At 44.4% G+C, this 19,099-nt stretch overlaps 1 protein-coding gene across 3 annotated transcripts in view; it reads right to left on the bottom strand.

Moving 5' to 3' along the window:
- OSBPL2 (oxysterol binding protein like 2) overlaps positions 1-8,239 on the bottom strand; it is a 33,852-nt gene extending 25,613 nt beyond the window's left edge. For 2 of the 3 annotated variants that reach the window (XM_057379956.1, XM_057379955.1), the window contains exons 1-2: positions 8,051-8,239; positions 7,216-7,312 (exon numbers count right to left, since the gene is read on the bottom strand). Coding sequence is in view for 1 of the 3 variants with exons in the window: in XM_057379958.1 (XP_057235941.1) it covers positions 7,216-7,246 (31 nt within the window). In the remaining 2 variants the exon portion in view is untranslated. The remainder of the gene's footprint in view (positions 1-7,215; positions 7,313-8,050) is intronic. The other variant, XM_057379958.1, reaches the window with a different exon arrangement.
- Positions 8,240-19,099: the final 10,860 nt, after the last annotated feature.

Genomic DNA, 19,099 nt, shown 5'->3' on the forward strand with positions numbered 1-19,099 from the left:
GGAAGGTGTCCCTGCCCACGGAGTGGAACTGGAATGAGATGATCCTTAAGGCCTCTTCCAACTCAAACCATCCTATGATTCTGTCATAATCATTAAAACGCCTTTAAATTGTCAGTTTATCAGAAAAGGCCACATATTCCTGACTGATGACCATGGACAGCCCCTTTCTTAAACTACATAAGGACAAAACAAARCACAAAGTTGAAATAAATACAGCAGAAACACATCCACAGCACACCTTGAAAGAGGTTCTACAGAGGGGAGGGAACATCTGTCACAGGAGAGGGAACAACAGAAAGGGCTGTTCCTAAACACGAGACAGATCCCAACCAAGCTCCCTCCTCTGGGTGACCCCCACAGCCTTGATGCAGAGAGTGTAACACACTACTCACACCACCCACAGTCCCAGCCAGGGTCCCATGACCAGAGAAACATAGCTGTCAATCAGCTGGTTGTGAATATTGTCACACCAAGTGGTCTGTCAGGCACAGAGCTGAACCTGTCACTCGGCAGTGACACCTACCAGGTGATCTGGCTGCCAGTACCACACTCAACCTGCCAAAACTCTGTGCAGGTCACAGCGTCCTCTACAAGGTCACAGTCCCCAGCAGCAGAAGGTACATGAACTCTCTTCCAGAAATACATCAGCCCCAGACTTTGCACAATTCCTATTTTAAACCATTTCCTCCCACTTGAACTTATTTTTAAAACCAGGACAACAAAAGCGCAAGACTTTATAAACTGCCTGATTTGCTCCACGCACTGTGTGACGTGCATGTGAGCATCTCTGGCACAGGAGATGCACATTCCACCTCCATGGCTGCTCTCCAARAGCAGCGTGTGGGAATCCACTGCCTTTATCTTGGTAAATTAGTAATCCCTCAAATTTGTCACCTCGTAGGCTTGTTCCTCCTCAAAATTTCATTTTTCAGGAGAAAATAATAAAAACAACCAGCTTATGCTCTGGCACCATGATTCTGGATCCTAGGAATTTATATATCAATTAAAGAACCCCAAAAACTTGTACCCAAGAACAACCTGCAAGAATTTAAACCTGTACCTCCCCTGACTAAGTTCATTCGACTAGTTCCTCCATACTAACTCGTTCTTCCAGGTTAATCCTCAACAAAGACCCAGCTGGATAACCGAAAGTTACTCCTCCTTAAAGAAACATTTACATTTCTACAGAAAGAACAGCATTTACAATGAGTGGCTCACTGGGCTGGAATGTGGATCAGCAAGCTCAGGTTTGAAACTGTCMGGGGACAGCTGCAGTACCTTTTTCCTCCAGACYTCAAGCTGAAATTTCTCATCACACWGCAATTCTGGAAAGTTTTGGTGATACCATCSTGCTAAATTAAAAATCCTATTTTTTTKWCCCTGAAAGCACAAAAGCACATGTTCTTGCTCTACACGACATATAAAACACTTGGTCCTATTCAATACACAGATATTGAATCTACTTGTGAAATCCAGAAGCATTTAAGTAAAACCAAGTACAGCATCAACAAGCAGCCACAAAAATAACCTAGTTCACCAGCACGAGCAGGTAGGGTGTTAGGAGTTCAATACACCGGAATTAGAGTGTCACCAAAGAATGCATGAACTAGCACATTAATCAGCTTTTTCACAYGCCTAACAAGGTTTTGTTGGATGTGCGCTTCCACAGCAAATTTCAAAATCATTTAAGCTTATTAACCTGAAAAGAGAAAAATTGCRAGCAATTAAAAGAAGGAAAAATTTAAAAAGAGTCACTTGGTACCTTCCTGGGATAGAGGAAGGTGTCCCTGCCCATGGTAATGGGGTGGAACTGGATGATCCTTAGAGTCCCTTCCAATCCAAACCATTCTAAGATATCCCGGTTTCAGGATATACATTCTGTCTAGGAAGGGATTCCCAAAGAGCAAATCGAAGATCAAATATCCACAGCCTTCACACTAACACCAAAAATGAGAAATGARGAACAAAAGGAGAATAAAAATCCCAACAGTCTACAACATGACTGGTGGAATAAAAGCCAACTCCATCGTCTCTTGAGTTGCAAGCTGAAATATAACATAGCTGTAGTGTTGCAAGGGACAGAAATAAATAACTTGAACTAGAAGATAAATATTCATGTGTGTTTGATTCATACACATCTCCTGAAAACATCAAACTGCAGTGTTTCATCTCTGAATGAAAGCCTCAGCGAGGATGAATGTTAATTGACTGATGAAATTAGGTTACCAACAACATTGGATCTAAAACATCTACAAAAATTATCCAAGAAGCAAATTTAATTGGCAATTTAGATTAACTGTTACGCACTTAAAATCTCTTCAGCCAGAGAACAGYTACACAAACAGCAGAATCCAGAAGAGGATTTTCTTTACCAAGTGAGATTTGTTTCTTACTCCAAAGTTTGAATGTARTATCTTCCAGATGTCTTGGCAAGATAAAGCTCTCTCTGCAACCACAGCAAGAGAAGRGCAAGTTCCTTCTCAAATCTGTTTTTAAGTGCAGAGTCTGGGTGAAGATGATCAGCTGAACACCCAGCCCACTGTCACTTTCCCATTTCTCTGGAGATTGCAGCTGTCCCTGCCACAAGCTTTTATGTAGCTGGGAGTTATTAAATGGCCTGGGGACAGCTCAGAGCCAGCACATGAAACAGTGGTGACAACAAACTGAGCATCTGAAAGCTTTAAACACATGAACCAAACTGATTTGTGGCAGGAAGAATCATGTTCTGTTCTCTCAGAAATACCAATTTTTGGTGATGCCTCACAGGAATTAAGAAGACCACTGAAACACTACAAGTCTGGCTTTCAAATGAGTAAAGGTCACAAAATTTGATTCTGCATCAGAACAAATGACAATAATTGTCCCACACACTAATCACTGCCCTCAGCACAAAACTCCAGTGCTGCTACCAGAAGCATTAYTTACTGAACATAAAAATTGTAAAGATGAAACTGGACAGAAAATATCCCCCCAGAATAGTGCTCAATTACCTATGAAAGCGATGGCTATTCCCCACTTTCACTCAGCCAAAAATTCTCTTCTACAGCCAAGGATAGTGGCTTGCAGAACTTCCTTTAAATCTAACAAACAAACAGAGCAAGGAAACTTGATTCCAGCAGATTAATATTTTCYGACGCAAAACACTTCATTGAAATTCATGCAGAATTCTGTAAATGTTCTCCTTTCTTAACACTGCCTCAATATATGAGATRTTTTTCCACCTGAATGCACCTGGTACAATGTTTTCCAGACTCTGTAACCTTCCCTTGGAAACTATTTCATGACCAATGATTGTAAAAAATGAAAAAATTCTGTTCTGCACACCTCTCCACGCATGAAGCATAATGCTAGGTTTAATCAGGAGTGATAAATCAGCTCATTCCTAGCCACAGTGTTAAAAACCAAAATAATTCAATACTGTATTGTAAAATTAGTCCCTTCTTAGCAGTTTTCTGAGGATCTCTTTTATCTTATTTCTAAGAGGTAAGGTGGGAGGTAATCAATAACTCCAAGCACAGTGGCTTTGGACACAAATGTCAGTAGGTATGTAATTAATCATGTAGGAACACTTCTCTTTGAAGGCAAAATTAGGCATGCTTGGGTATTTCTCATCATAATGCAACCACCCCTGCAAATTGATCAACTGAAGCTTATGAAMGTGAAGACAGTTACAGCATAAAACAGCACTGGAGAAAACCCCCAGAAGAGCAAAAATAGTTACAAGTTTAAGTTTATAGATCTCCCTCCTTTAAGGAAGCTTTGTCTCTGTGGTCCTCTTCTCTACAGGCAGGTGCAGGTTTACATTTACTCTGTATAAGGAATCTTACAAATCATTTCACAGAGACTCTTGAGATTGAAAAAAATTGACTTCTCAAGACAGGACAAATCTCTCCATTTAGTTTTAATAAAGAATCCACCCAGCTATCTGCTCAGTAACATTAACCCACTTGAGTAACAAAACCTGCACAGTACTTTGTTAAAAATAAAACAAGACCRTGTAAACAAAGTTATTTACACTTGTGAAGATGGGCAGCATTTTTGTTTCATTATTAAACAACCACTCAACAGTTTCATTGTTCTAGTGCAAAACCTAAAAAGAACCCATGCACGGGGGGCAGTTCTGCTCTCCTGCAAAAGTTCTTCTCTAAGCCAACCCATGCTGCTGAAGGGCCTCTTATGAAGAGGCTGGTGAGAGAATTTCTCTGCAGCCCTAACACACACAAGTTTCATAATTGAGAGCTATTAAAGGGATTCTCATCCTCATTTGATTGCCCTGACACGTTGTAGGGAGCAGAGGGAGCTGTTTAGTGAGTTAGTGAGCTGAAGGGAGTGATGTGAACCACAGACACCTCAGAATTCACACACTTGACCAMCTTCAACCTCCACCGCCTTTAACTRTCACCAGAATCAAAACACAGATCTACTAAAAGATTCTTCTGGGAGCCCTAAAAAATTTACTTTGAAGTGTCAAATTAACGCTAGTAAAAATATAACAAAGTTACTTATCCAGTCATGAAAACACATTTCTTGACAAATACCCTAAGTATGCAAACTTTGCAACACCCCAGAGGTTCACAGCATCCCAAGAGCCTTTATCTCATCCAGCACAGCAAAGGAGCTGGACTGGAGCAGGAACACCACAGACCAAAGTTTCCATTTGGTCTAACACCAAGCACAGACATTATGTATGTCCAACAGAGCAAAAGACAGTTCAAGTTTGGAACTATAAAACCAAGAAGACCAAGATTAAATGTCCAGCTCAGTTTTGCAGCTGCAGGGACAATTCACCTTTTGTGCACCCTCCCTCCCACCAGATGGATAAACAAGCCCAGAAAGACAACACTCTGCAGCCTCTGCATTTTCTGAATGGAGAGCTGCTGCTATTTACTACAAATCTGTCTCACTGAATTATGTGCATAATAAAATATACTGAACTAATCTAAATGATCTGTCTAGACCAGCAAATGAATTTCCAATTGTAACTGTATTTAAGGAAAGGAAAAAAAATCAAGTTTAAGTAAGCTTAGTCTATTCTTGTAACTTATTGATCCTGAAAATTAAGACATTATCTTTGTGCACTGAATCAACAATAAATTTTTAAAGAGTATAACTGAAAGTTATGGCAAGCCACATTTGACACATTCTCATTGCAACTTGCTATTACAAGCCTTTAAGGACACAAAGTAAATCATTACATCATGATATAGCTGTCTGCATAGTAATTATTAAGATGCAAGGATTAAGAAAATGAATTCTTTAATTCCAAGTTCTGTGGTGGTCTACTCCATAAAATAATAAAACCCATAAAAGGACTGCTCTAAAGCATAGTCTCTATTTTTTTGCAACAGGAATAACATCAGTCCCATATCTCCAAAGTGGCAGATACTTGCCACCAACTCGTTCCTTGCTCTCACTTCCCAATTTATTCAGCTTGGAGAAGATGCCCCTGTGATGAGCTACACATTCAAGCTCAGCAACAACATCCAAGTTCTTGAGTGCTCCATATTTAACACATATTCTCTGCATGCCCCATTTTGTGCATTTCTTCCAAAAATTGTAAGAACCAAACATTTTAGTTACTTCACAAAGAGGCTAAACACTGAGCATTTTAGAACATCATATCAGTGTCAAATGCTGACATTTCTTGTACCTCCATGATTCAGGTGACAAAACTGATGCTGAGTGAAGGACTAAAAAAAAAAGGCACTTTGTAAACAGAAGGCCTAGATATCAACAGCATGATGTAACATTGCATTTGTTCAAGGGCAAGCTACTTCAAATACCAAAGCTAATAAATTATATGCTTAAAAATTCAGTGTACTTCCAGGCTAATCTTGCTTTCAAACAACAACAAMAAAAAAATCATCTGACTGGCACTACAAACAGTGATTTAAAAATATAGCCTTATCAAAGCAAAAAAAGCCTGATTGGGCCGTTTTCCAGCCAATACTAAGATAACAGAAAGCAAAGCTTTCCACCTTTGTTCTAGGTCAGCATGTGTGAAGTTCACACAGTAAAATTCACAAGAAGGAAGACCGAAAAAAATACCACTTTCAATCATAAGACCTGCCAGCTTGAGCAAGTATGTATCATGGAAAGCAGTAACTGTTAAAACTAACTCAGACACCAAGAGTGACAATGATCTTCTGTGATCAGTTACCCAAAGATATTAGCAAACAAATAACCAAGAACCACACTGCTTTTCACTATTGTATCAACTCAAACCTTTATCCCATCTAGTCTTTAACCACCTCTAGGCCCAGGGTTTGTTGTCTAATCACCATTTTCTATCTCAAACTTTTGCCTTCGGTGTCTAAGATTATTTTGGCATGGCTGAAGAGCCATGTTCTGGAGGAAAATGCTGTGTATTTCCTGGACAGCAGACATCTCAGTGTTTCCTTTTGAGGACTTCCTGAAGTTACATCATGAGGTGCTGTTGGTTCAGGAAAGCAACAAAYAAGAATCACTCCTGATCCTATCCCCCACTTTGCTCAACTTTCTGTCACATGSTCAAACATTTGTATGACTTGACAGCTATTTTAAGAAAAAAGCTGTGTTTACTGTAACTGAAAACCCAAGGGGTTACTTAGGGGGAAAAACCACTGCTCAGAATTTCTTGCTTCCATGCTAGTTTAGCCAGTTCTGCTACTCCCATCCCACRGCACAGCACTGCATGTTTGGAAGCCACCCAAGTCACTGCTTCCAGAAATTGCCTTGAGGTTTTGGAAGTCCCTGAGCACGCTGGTGTAAGGTTTGTTAAAATGATACACATGTGATTGCCCCCAGATGGCAACGTGGACATGGACTTACAGAACTCTGGAAGGTTAACTTGGAATGATCAAATTTATTTCCCATTGCATGCAAAGCTTTGGAAAAGGAAAYACTATGGGCAGAGTGATGCAAATCAACACTGCAGATCCACGTTTCCTTTTTACTTTTCCTGGAATCTCAACAACGGCTACGTAATTTAGCTGAGAAAATTCACAGTTAACTGAAGCAGTATCTGCTTGCACTCAACATGCTTTGGCAGATGAGGAAACTTCTGAGAGGAAACACATAAGGAAACACATAGGAGATGACTTTGAACCCACATATGAAATTCTGGCCTGTAAGTACTGCAGAGTAAAAAACTGCTTCCAAAAGGAGTCCTGAATCCAAGCATACACATAGCACAAACATGATCAATAATCAAATTAAATAAATGGCAAAACATACCTTTATTACCACGCAGAAGTTCTGCTGGCATGTTATTTAAAAAAAAGCCTTTTTTCCTKCTATTTTTCCCATCTTCCTTCTCTCCTTTTCAGGAGCTCTGTAAGAGAAAGAGTAGGTAACTGCTCAATCTGCTCAATCTCATTGAGTAGGTAACTGAAAAATGAACTTAAAAAAAAAAAGCCAACCCCAAATAAACCTCGACTGCTCGCTGTGCTTCAGCTGTGGCCTAAAAGGCCCCTTGAGGCTCCTGTCCTGTGCTAAAACTGAGCCCAGCACATTCCCCTGGGGAGCCGGGTATCGTAGGCTCCTTTGCTAAAMTGCCCAGCTGCAAAAACAATCGGAAATATATCGTAAAATTAGAAAAAATCCCGGCGCTGGGGCTGACGGRGCTGCACCGAGCCGCAACCTCTGCACAGCAACGTCCTTCAGCTCCCGCTGCCTCCGCGGCCCTGGGGAGCCCAAAGGATGAGGCGGAACCGGGGATGGGATCAAACAGCAGGCAGGGCTCAGCACCGGGCACAACCACGGCACCCGGCAGCATTCACAGCACGGGGCACGGGCTCAGCACCTCACCCCAACGCTGCAGCACCCCGACACACCCGGGGGATCAAGGCCCCCTCAGCCGCCGGGACGGSAGCGCAGCGCGGGGACAGCCGCCTCACCGCCCGCCCCCGCCGMACTGACAGCGCGGCCCGCGGCCCGCCGGGGACGGGACCCCCGAGCCGGGCCCGGGCGGAGCTGTGGGGACGCTGGGGCCGGCCAGGGGAGCGGCAGCCCCGGGGAAATGGGGCGGGGAGCGGAGCGCGGCCACCCCGGGCCCGACCCGCGGCGTTACCTGCACCGGCTCCAGCGACGGCACCGCGGACACCGAGGCGGAAGTGCGGCCCTGGCCGCGGCGGATTGACAGGAGGCTYCGCCAATCGCAGAGCGCGGCCGCGCCCCGCCGTTTCCAAGGCGACGAATCAGCTCCCGTTCCTCCGCTGAAAGGCGGGGCGAATGCTAATGAAGCGGAGCCGAGGCTGAGCGCCCCAGGCCGCGCCACCGCTGGGGAGACCGCTGGCCAATGGCGCAGTTTATATGTAAAAGAGGGCGTGGCTATGCAGATTAGGGCAGTACCGGCAGCCCCCGGGGCGTGGGGATGCCTCACCGGGCTCGTTCCGAGGGATTATTTGGGCCCCTCCGGCACGAACGAACGCACTATGCCTGCTTTTCCCTCTGTAATTTGTGGAACACTTTAGATAGCACTTGATTTCRGAGCTTGAGCTCGCTCACCGTAACCTAAGTAGGATAATGGGTCATCCTCAAAGACAAACAGAAAAGCGTAGGGTTTTTTCTCAGTCTCCAATGATTTATGGGGCGGGGGCTATGAGTCTTATGTTTTCTTGTCGATGCTGCCATTCAATGATGGTTAGTACAAAATTAAGCAGAATTATAGGGTTATATAATTTCCAGGCCAGCATCCCTATGATTATGAATTTCTTCATTCATTGGTACCCTCCATGCCCTGTCGCTTTAAGCAGGTCAATGGACACCTCAAAACCTCAGAGAAATGGTCCACAACGACRTGTGTGAATAGGAAATGGTAAGAAGTGAAGGAGGGAGATGAGATATAAATATTTATCCTCAAAATTATCTTCTCTTACCATTGATTCAGCTCCCAGTGCAAAGCAAATGTAGGGATGAGCCCATTAATTCTGCAGCACAAACTCATTCATCAGAGGTGGGTACAAATGTTCTTTGAGAAGGGAATGGCTGCAMGGCTGGTGGGGAAAATCATCATATTTGCTGCACAGTTCCCTCCTGCCATCCCCAAATCCTTTTGCTGGCACTCTGTTGGTTCTGGAGTATTACTCACCCCTAAATGGGCTGACAGCTCCTGGCCATCAGCCACATGCTGACAATGTACGAGACACGAATTAACAGTGATAATGCTCCTTGCTCTGGCACAATCCTAAGGATTTAATGAAATTTCTCCTGGGAATTTCTTGCACATGTTGGGAATTTCTCACACACGTTGGGATTGGGGCGTGTGTTCAGGTGGGCACAGCTGCCTCAAAGGACATCTGTTAGTCCTTCTCAATCCAGTCTTGCTGTACCCACTTATTGTTTCACCTCTGCATTTACCCCAAGTTTTTGGACTCATCTTTAGGGAATACAAAACTTTGGAAGTAAAGGATAATTTGTATCATTCCAAATATGTTTATAAGGTTTTCCTGATTTGCCCAGAAAAGTTTTTTTTTTTTTTTCCCACAGATCCCAATTCAACCACCCTCTTGGATTGCTCAACATTATACTATCAATATGAAGCACAGAAATATTTCTACTGCAGCTTTCAAGCAAAGCCTCACAAACAGAAAGTAAGCTGGAATTTATTTTTTTTCTGACCGTGACTAAGCAGTTTGTCTGGAAGAGTTCTCCAAAAGGATCACGGAATAAGAAATCCACTGATTAGATGACCAAGATGTACTGAATTTGTGTAACTTTTTCAGAAGTTAATTGAGGGCACAGGCATTCTGAACTGCTACAAAAATCCTTCTCCAGAGCAGTTTGTGAGCATTTGAGCTAGATTTCTATGCTTAGCAGAAATGAGGATAATTGACAATTTCTTATTTTGTTAACTATTATAGGGCAGTCTAGCAATCTAACACCATAAAACCCCAAAAGTGGACAGGGAGAAGAATCAAACTCCATATTTGTCTCCCTCCTGCCCTGGCAATGAAGGGATAAAGCAGTTACCTTTTAAAGGAGATAGCATGGAAATTTGGCCTTGTTGGCAAAGTTTTGCAACATTAAAAGTAATTAAAGAGGAGATTTACAGTGGAAAGTGTTGAGCAACTGTCTCAGGCATAGGTGGAACCATCAGCTCCACCTATAACAAACCCAAATGCTTCCCTCCTGTGGAACAGCACAGATCCCAGCAAACCTTGTCACTGCARCAGATTTAGGAAACATAAATGGCAACACCAGAAGGAAGGGCAAAATGGAAAAAAAATTAAAAATCTAGATGTATTGATGTGGAGATAGTGATGTAGAGATATTGCAAGGAAACGTGGCGCGTTGCAGCAGAAGTACCGACTGTCAGCAATGGATCCATCACCCATTGCATGTAGGCAGAGACAAAAGCCTCTTCCCTCCYCCTCCAAATCACCCAAAGCACTCACTCAGTCCCAACATGCTCGGGCAAGTTGTTCAGCTTTTAGTTCCTGACTCCTTGCCAGGGAGTTTCAAAACCAAACCCATTTGTTTAGTGAAGGCTCCAGCAYCCTCAGCTCGGCGCTGCATGTTCCTCCTGCGGGCCGGAATTCCCAGCACCCCGCGCCTCCACAGCCTTTCAGASACACAGCAGTGTCCTCACAGTGCTTGGAATGTGCCAAATGTGCTTGGAAATGCTCCCAAAGCTCCTGCTCACCAGCAGCTTCACCTTGGAGGAGTGAGCCACTTGTCCACACTTAAAAGATCATTTGGAAAAAGATCATTTGGATTAGGGGACAGCATGAATTAAAAGCAGAATGGGAATCCCRAAATATCTCTGTGCAAATAAACCCCAAGTTATCAAAGCAGTTGATGAGAGTTTTCAGGCTCTCTCTGTCCCTGCATCCCTACATGAGTGAGCCAGACACCAYGCTGCAAAACGTGAAGCATCCGAATATTCTATAATCTGAATAATGAAAGTTTCCTCCTGCAGCTCATCTCAAAAGACAGGAATTTTGAGTTCTATRGGTGGTAATAAGTGTTTTGAGCTGCAGGCACTGAAAAAGGGAAGATAGTGTGAAAGAGCTACAGTCACAGAAATTTTTTTAATATAAGAAAATATTAAAAAAGCAGACATTGGTAATACTGATAAGGCTGTAATGAAAAACGTGGTAATGCTGAAACCACATGAATTTTAACCAGTACCTTGAAGAAAAGCAATTCAAGAGAAAAAGGAATCCGTAAATAATGAGGAACATGGCAAAAGCTGAATAAGTAGAAATTGCCAGTCTGTTAAAAGGCTGAATAAGCATGTTCTTTGTAATGGCATGGAAAGGAAAAGGCACAACAGCCTGTATCCTCCGCTTCAGTGATAATTTCCCTGGGAGCTGCACCCATTCAGCTGAGGGSAGGTCAGGGGCTGAGCCACTTCCCTTCAATATAAAATAAAGTTTTGAGAATCTCTGTGGTCAAAGTTGTGARAGCTTAAAAACCTGACACTGCAAGGGGCTTTCCRCAGGAAGCCAGAARGCTTATTGAAAAAGATGCTTTCTCACAAAGTCTGGACACAATCACAGAAAATCACAGGATTGTWAAGGCTGGAAAAGACCTTTAAGATCATCAAATCCWACCATCACMATCATATTTACCATATTAAAATATCCTCAAGCATCRTATTTTGAATGCATGGTGTACCCCTCTGCTGAATCCTGAATTCTTCTAACTCCAGGTATTGGTGTGCTGGGAACTCCTGTTCCTGGAGCGGAGTGGAGATAAGCAGGAGGATGTGCTCAGGATAAAAATATTTGGGCCAAACTGGCTCATTTCATACCCCAAACTGGCTCATTTCATACCCCATCTGGCCTTCCCTGGGTTGGATGTCCATGGGTTTTTTTGCACATTAATAGCAGGAGAGATCAGATTTGACTCCCAGCTGCAGTCCTTCACACACTTGTATGGGATTTGGGCAGCTCCAYTGGGGGATATCATGGAACCTTATTTTTAGGAGCCCCCTCCCAAAGAGGGCTGGTACACCTGAATTTCACCCTGAGTTCCAGGAGCAAATCTGAAGAAACCCTATTTTCCCAATGCCTATGCACCACTGCTGCCAGCTGATCTGACAACAATCAGCGATGCTTTACATCCTAATAGATGTTTATTTGTCAAACCTTGCCACAAGAACATCTTATTTAGAATTAATTCCCACGTCTGGKTTTGGCTGTGTGTACAGCAGCGAGGCAAGTGGTCCCTGTACTCTTCAGACCACATTTCCCTCTCTGATGGCAGCAGATCAATTCAGCAGCTCGTGAGAGGCTTCCTTCTGGAAACTCGAGTCAATAGATGTTAATTAGAGATATTGATGCAAGGTTAGAATTGATGTGGGAGTAAAATTGAACCTGTCTGAGTGCTTCCTTGGTAACTTCCCTCTGTCCCCAGGATTTCACCAAGACAGGGGGATGAGCAGAGTGGCAGAGCATGAGGTGGAGGGAAGGGAAGATCCTCACATCCCACAGCAGAAGGGATTTTTCCTTTCAGATATTCCCTGTGCCACGTCAGACAGTCTGACAGATTTCTGCTGCCCAGGTTAGATGTTACTGGTGTTGGTTAATTCAATTGCATTATTCACAGAATTATGGCAGTGTTTCCCCCAAGCAGCACCAGCTCCCTCTCCATTTTGCTGGCTTTGGGGACAAAGGGACAGCAGAGAAGTGTCCTCAGTGGCATGCACATGTCTTTTCCAAGTGTTCCTGATGAACATTTGCACCCAGCATGGAGCACAGCTATAGAGCTCACAGCACAAGGACAACTGCCCTGACACCCAGGGTGCCACCTCCCCAAAATTCAGCGCAGAGCTCCAGCACCTATTGACCCCAGGAAAGGATTCAGCCCTCCAATTTTGTTTAAAATTCCTGGATTTTAACCCTGTGACCCGTGACAACTAGCAACACCTACAAAAAGAAAAAAAAAAAAAAAGAAAAATAAAACAACACTGTGTAAAGCAGACTTTCAGCTGTTTTTACTGATATACTATAGATGTTTTTAGTATGCAATTTTGTCTAGCTTGGTAAAATTAGCACCTTTGATCCACAAAATATTTATATGCACATACTAAGTACAGGAATAGTCTCCTGTACTTAATGTAACAAAGTCCTGTCCACTGGTGCCTAGGCAACCACTAGAATAAACTAATTAGTAACCTACAAATTCACACATATCCATCAAAGCAAGATCCAGGTTAATTTTATGGTGCCGCCATATCTTCTGTGCTTAAAAATTAGCATCTCAACTTTCCCAAAATAAATTATACTAATCTACAGATTGGTTTTAARAACAAGTATAAAAATTTCTCATCATTAAATTCCACCCCCCAAAAAAAGGTGATAAAGTAAATAAGATTTTTGAGCATGAAGAAAAAGAAAAAAAAAAAAAATCAGATCCTGTCCTAGATCCTGTCCCAGATGGAGTTGGGAAGCTTGGCTCTGGATCTGAAGGCTGCTACACAAGAAATCCCCGACAGGCAGACAAACTAATGTGCCTCCCTCATCAGCTTCTGTGTCAGCTACAGCTGACTCTATTTACTTTTAGCCCAGAGAAGGAACTGGGAGCAGAAGGAAAAGAAAAATAACCCTTCATTGATATTCACAATGTTGTCTTACGTGTCCAGCATTATTTTTGTCCAAGGAAGTCCTTTCAGAAAATRGGAGAAAACGAGTGGTGAGGTGGAAGAATGGCTGGCAGAGGGGAAGAAAGGACCCTGCTATGGAGGAGGAGGTTTATTTTATTTTGTTTTAAAGTACCAGAAWTCATTTTGTTTTCTGTTTGTATATTGGGTATCAGAAGAGTGAGGTAGACTCAGTCTGAATAAATGGGCTTTTTTACCATAGCTAAGCTGAATGTCAAATTAGATGTCTCAAATGACAAAGATGGGTTGGTGGAAATCGCAGCTCACCCCGATGGTGAAAATCCCCTCTTGTCCCCATTTCCACGCAAAATAAACGATGTCCTGAACCCGGAGCACAGCCCTGCTCCGGGCCATGGGTGAAAATCCAGCCTCTCTGGCAGGAGGGAGGTGGTGCCCGGGTGTGTGCCCGGCTGTGCTGGCCGTGCCAGTGTTTGCCCAGCTCCAGCACGATCCCCGCGTCCCCGGCCATCCGGCCCCTCGCAGCAGGAAGGAGCTCTGCCAGCTGGCAGCCAGGGACAATTCTGTCTGCAGCACTGCCCAGGGCCCCTTCCACATTTCCATGGGTTCCTCTCGCCAGGGATGGGAACCTGGAAAGAGGAGGAGCTGCTGTACCTGTGTTTGGCTGCTCCTGATGCAAAGCACACTTGTCTTTATCTGCCATTCAGAAGGGGATTCTGCAGGTCCTCTCTCCTCATTTACACCTGGTGACGGTTTCTCCTTGGCTGACAGAACTCAATTTTGGCTCCAAGCATGGCATTTACACTGCTGGGAATAAATTCCAAGAAGGCACGACTTGCAGGAAACCTCTGATTGACCAAGATGTGATTCACTGTGGGCTCGCACTCTCTGAATTAAAACAGCATCACTTAAAAAAAAAAAAAAATCACTGAAACTCCCAGGCTGTCTGGCAATAATGTGCCTTAGAAACCCTGATGTGCTGGTGGGGGATGGCCAGGGCTGTTTGCTGCTGGTGCAGCTGGGCTGGAGCTGYTCAAGAGGGTCCAGCCATGGCTCTCCAGATGCAGCATTCGGGGTTTGGCAGTGGCTTTGCACCAGCCAGGAAAAACAGCCCTTCTCTGGGAGCATGGAGGCAGAGGGAGTGAAGGTGGGACAGGAAGGAGTGGGGTGASGAAGGAACCAACGAGCCTGATTTCYTCAAATGAGTCGTAGAATCACAGGATAGTTTGGGTTAGAGGTTTTGGTCCATTCCCCCTGCAGTGCATGGGGACACCTTCGATTAAACCACATYGMTCAGAGCCCTGTTCRACCTGACCTTGAACTCTTCCAGGRTKRRRMAWYCMWYMMCYYYYYKSSSMAAWTTTTYYWRKYYTTYMMCMMCYTYMMYKKTWWTTTTTWTYCCCYAATATCTACACTGAATCAATCCTTTTAGTTTAAAAGCATCASCCATCCTTGGCAATGCTCAGATCARCCCTGGAAGTTCTTCTAGCCTGGAGAGGGATGAGTCTGGAGCAGCCCTAAGAGATGAGACACAAGTGCCCTTTCAGCCAGAGTGAACTTTGTCGTGATTTTAGTAAGAAAAAAACATTATCTGTTCACAAGAGCACTCTTGTGAGGCTGWACATGCTCTCAACTGCTTCAGGCAAACAGAAGTGGAAGGACTTTTTCCTCTCTTTTGTATGTGCAGCCGCTATTTAATGTAAATGTACTTACCAGAAATTGAATAACTCCCACGCCAGTAATTTTATACCCATCCAACAGCTAAATTATGAATGCAATAATCTGCCACCACAACTCACAAGACAARGCTAGAATTCCCGAGGAAAGAAAAGTCTATTTTTGGACCTTTGCAGCTGASATTTTTACTAGATGTAGAAATTTGCTCCCTTCTGCTGCCTCGGGGGGTTAATGCGCATGCAAAGTTTCAGGGTTTTGTTTTTCTGACCTTCAGGTGGTCAAGCAGCAGTAAAACAAGCTGCTTTCGGGGGAAGGAGTGCAAGAAAAAATCCCCGTGCTCTGCCACGGTGAGGGATTGCCCAACGGGGTCACTGTGAGGCAGAGAAGTGATGAAATGGGTTTTTCCTGTGAGGACATCCTCTGGCTCAGGAGGGGTGTGTGCTCTCCCTGAGCAGGGGCTGTGCTGGAATCATTCCATCTTTAGTCCACGTAGCTGGCAGCAGTTTCACAGGAGAATCTCCTGACTCATATTTGCAAATGCCATTTAAAATCTCGGGTTATTTTCTTCTCTATGTTTCTTAAAGGGTTTTTTTTTTTCCTATTTCAGGGACATGGTGTTTTTTTTACTTGTAGCTCGTCTGTGTGTGGTACCCAGGGGAGAGCAGAGCAGTGCAATGCTCTTCCCCACTGTGTGTGGCAATGGCAAGAAAGGAATGAGAGAGACAACAGAATCAGATGCACCCCAACAGTCAGAAACTCCTTTCTGCTGGGCCCCATGAAGGCTCTGTGTCATGCAGAGCACAGAGTTCAGGACGAGCAGCTCAGGGTTTCATCACTTTTTGTGTCCCATAAAGGAATTTATCAGCAGGGCTCGTAATCACTGCGGGGTGATGTGATGCTGTTTCCAAATCAGGACTGTAGAGTAACACTCCCCATGCCAAGCTCTGTCTGGCACTAGAGCAGGGTGAGAAATCCCAGCCCTGGCTCTCTCCTCTCCTGACACATCACCCCACTGCCATTCCTGAATCAGACGCTGCCAGAATGGAGCTCTAACAGTGGGAGCTCTGAATGGCAGCTCAGTGGCAAGAGTTAAACTCAGTTATTTTGCCTCTGAATACAATCTATGGACCACGTCAGGAGCAAGATGTTTCATCTCTGTCCCCCAGTGCCCTAGGAAAGGCTCTAACAGAGTAGATGGACCTTAATTTCCTCTYCTCCACAAAGCAATGCACTGCGTTCCCTGATGCCATCAGGCTTTGGTTGTGCTTGAGGGGAAAAATAGTTACAAAAAAAAAAGAAAAAGCTTGTGGCAAATGGAGATGCAATTCTTTTAAAAGGTAGTGTTTTTTGAGAAGTAACAGCAACAAAAATTATGTGAAGATCAAAGAGAAAAGAGGYTGTGCTCAAGGATAACTCAAAAACAATACGGGGCAGTTGCTGAGCAACTCTCCAGTGCAAAGTATTGTTATTTTCTRGTCATTCCCCCATCTGCACAAGGGGGATGGTGTCTATTCCTGGTCAGAGAAAAAGTCTGTGATTGCCTGGGTACTGTCAGATCTAAGATCTTTGCAAACAGCTCCTATCCATCARCCTCAAGCCATTGATCTTACATGTAAGGAACTTATTGAAAAATAAATTACRTTTTTTTGATCTAACCAACTACTAAGGATTCCTTTCTTCCTTTTTGAGGCTGGATAAATAAAACTCTTCCATCAGAACTTGCTTAATAATTATGCTGGGGACAGGGTGGACCAAATCCTGAGGTTGAAGCAAAGCGAGGATTCAGAAGCCAAAGGCTGATTTTTTTTTTTTTTTGTCTCTGTCCTTTTCTTTTTTTTTCTTTTTTTATGTTGGAATATCTGTTCTTTAAATAGGCACTGCACAGTGCTGAATGCATTCCAATAACCARGGTATTGTGTGTTATCTGCCTCAAGATGTGCCTGTGCAGAGTGGCACCCGGGCTTTTTGCCTTTCTCCTCCCAGGGTGGGTTCGTCCTTGTCCTGCTTTTGTGCAGCTGCTGGCACTCGGTCCCAGATGCAAAAATGCTTTTGTCCTCCAAGGAGGAATTGTCAGCATCCACCATGGGATCCTCTGGAATCAAATGGAGGGGCAGATACATGAAAATTCCACAGCAGGGCTGGGACACAGCTCTGGAGGTCGCCATCCCTCACTCCTGCTGGGAGCTCTGGGGAGATGTTTTAATCTCTGATAGCCACAGAAATGCRTTGTGTCAATCTCATTTTGTCACAGAAGGGAATAAAACCCTGAGCTCCAGCCCAGCCTGCAGAAATGGGGGATCCCACTGTTCTGTCTCCCTCTCCAGGGTGGAGATGTGACTCAACACCACACCACACTGAGCATCCTCTGGTGTGGGGGTACAAACCTTGAGCAGCAGAAATCTGTTTATCTTAGTAAACAAAAACACTCTAAATAAATCATTACAATTAAACGCAAGAAAACCAACTCACAAAAAAAGCTAAAACCATAGAAAAACTCAACAAACTTTGCCCATTACTATACATTATATGGAAGTAAAAACTAATTATTAATATTTCCATTCTTATAAAATACAGAACTTCTTTATAATAAACTACATTAAAAAAAACCCCAAAAAAAACAAAAAAAAAACCCACCTAAAACAAAATTCATATCTAAATTGCTAATTGCTGGGAAGGGTCCCTGTGAGCATCCTGGGAGTGGGGTCACCCACAGGCTCAGGGACCACAGACCCCCTGCTCAACATCCCAAAACAGATGAAACAAAACAGATGCTTGACCCACAGCAACATCAGTGTGGCAAAGCTTGCCCTGCCATTTCCCAGGGTGGATTTTTTTTTAATACCCCTTTGAAAGCAGCGCAGCCAGCTCAGCTCTGCCTCTTGGATGCTGGCAGGCTGCCACCCTTTAATTAAGTCTGCTGTTCTGTCTAACGCTGGTGGCAGCATTTCAGGGCACCAATGTGGAGGCTGTGGGAGTGGGARCAGGGGATGGGGTGGCTGCAGAGCTCTGTGCTGCCTTGGATGCTCAGGCTAACACTGATGCCAAAGTCATAGGGTTGGGTTTATCATCCTCGCTGCTCAGATCAGCTTGTGAGCACACATCCAGCCAGGCCATAGAAAAACTCTTTTGCCTGCAGGGAAGAGGGCAGCTGAGCAGAGAGTGTTGGTTTGAAACCCCCATCCCTCAGTTCATGGCACAGAGGTGCTGGCAGAGCCCTCTCTGAGCCCCTGGTACCGGGTGTGTGCCCGCAGAGCGGGGCAGGCTCAGCCCCACACTCACCCACAGCCCTTGCACAGGGCAATCCTGCACCTCAGGGACTGCCACTGCTCTGTCCCCGGGTGAACTGAGCTTCCAGCCTGAGCAGGGACCGAGAAAAGGACAGCTTTAGCATCTCCCACTGTGCTGGAGGCCAGACTGCAGCTCAGGTCTGGGCAATCTTCCCTTTATTTCTGGTTGTTCCAGACACATCAGCTCAGATTCGTGTCCCTCCCCATGAGCATCAATGAAAGGAGCCTGTGGCCAGGACATCTCGCTGTTTCAGAGCCTCTGTTGCGAGTCATGACTTGATTTCAGGGCATTCTTCAGCCTCATTTCTCCTCGCACAATCCCACCGATCTGTTCCTTCCTCTCCTCTCCACGCAGCTGCTGCTGTTGTGCAACCCCGGCACTGAATTTCAAAGCCGCTGTGCATTGACCACGCACAGGACACGATGCTGAAGCACAGCCAGGAGCGTGCAACCCCAAATCCAGGTTCCTGCAGCTCCCTGTGCCCGCCGGCAGCCGTGAATGTTTGGAAAACCAGCTTTTCATTGTAAAACACTCTGGGATCGCGACTGGGACGTGTGACTCTGCCACCACCCAGTGATCAGAGCAAAG

The sequence above is a fragment of the Malurus melanocephalus genome, unplaced genomic scaffold (assembly GCF_030028575.1).
Source record: "Malurus melanocephalus ecotype Western Australia unplaced genomic scaffold, MMel_1.1 scaffold_428, whole genome shotgun sequence".
In the NCBI taxonomy this organism is placed as follows: Eukaryota; Metazoa; Chordata; class Aves; order Passeriformes; family Maluridae; genus Malurus; species Malurus melanocephalus.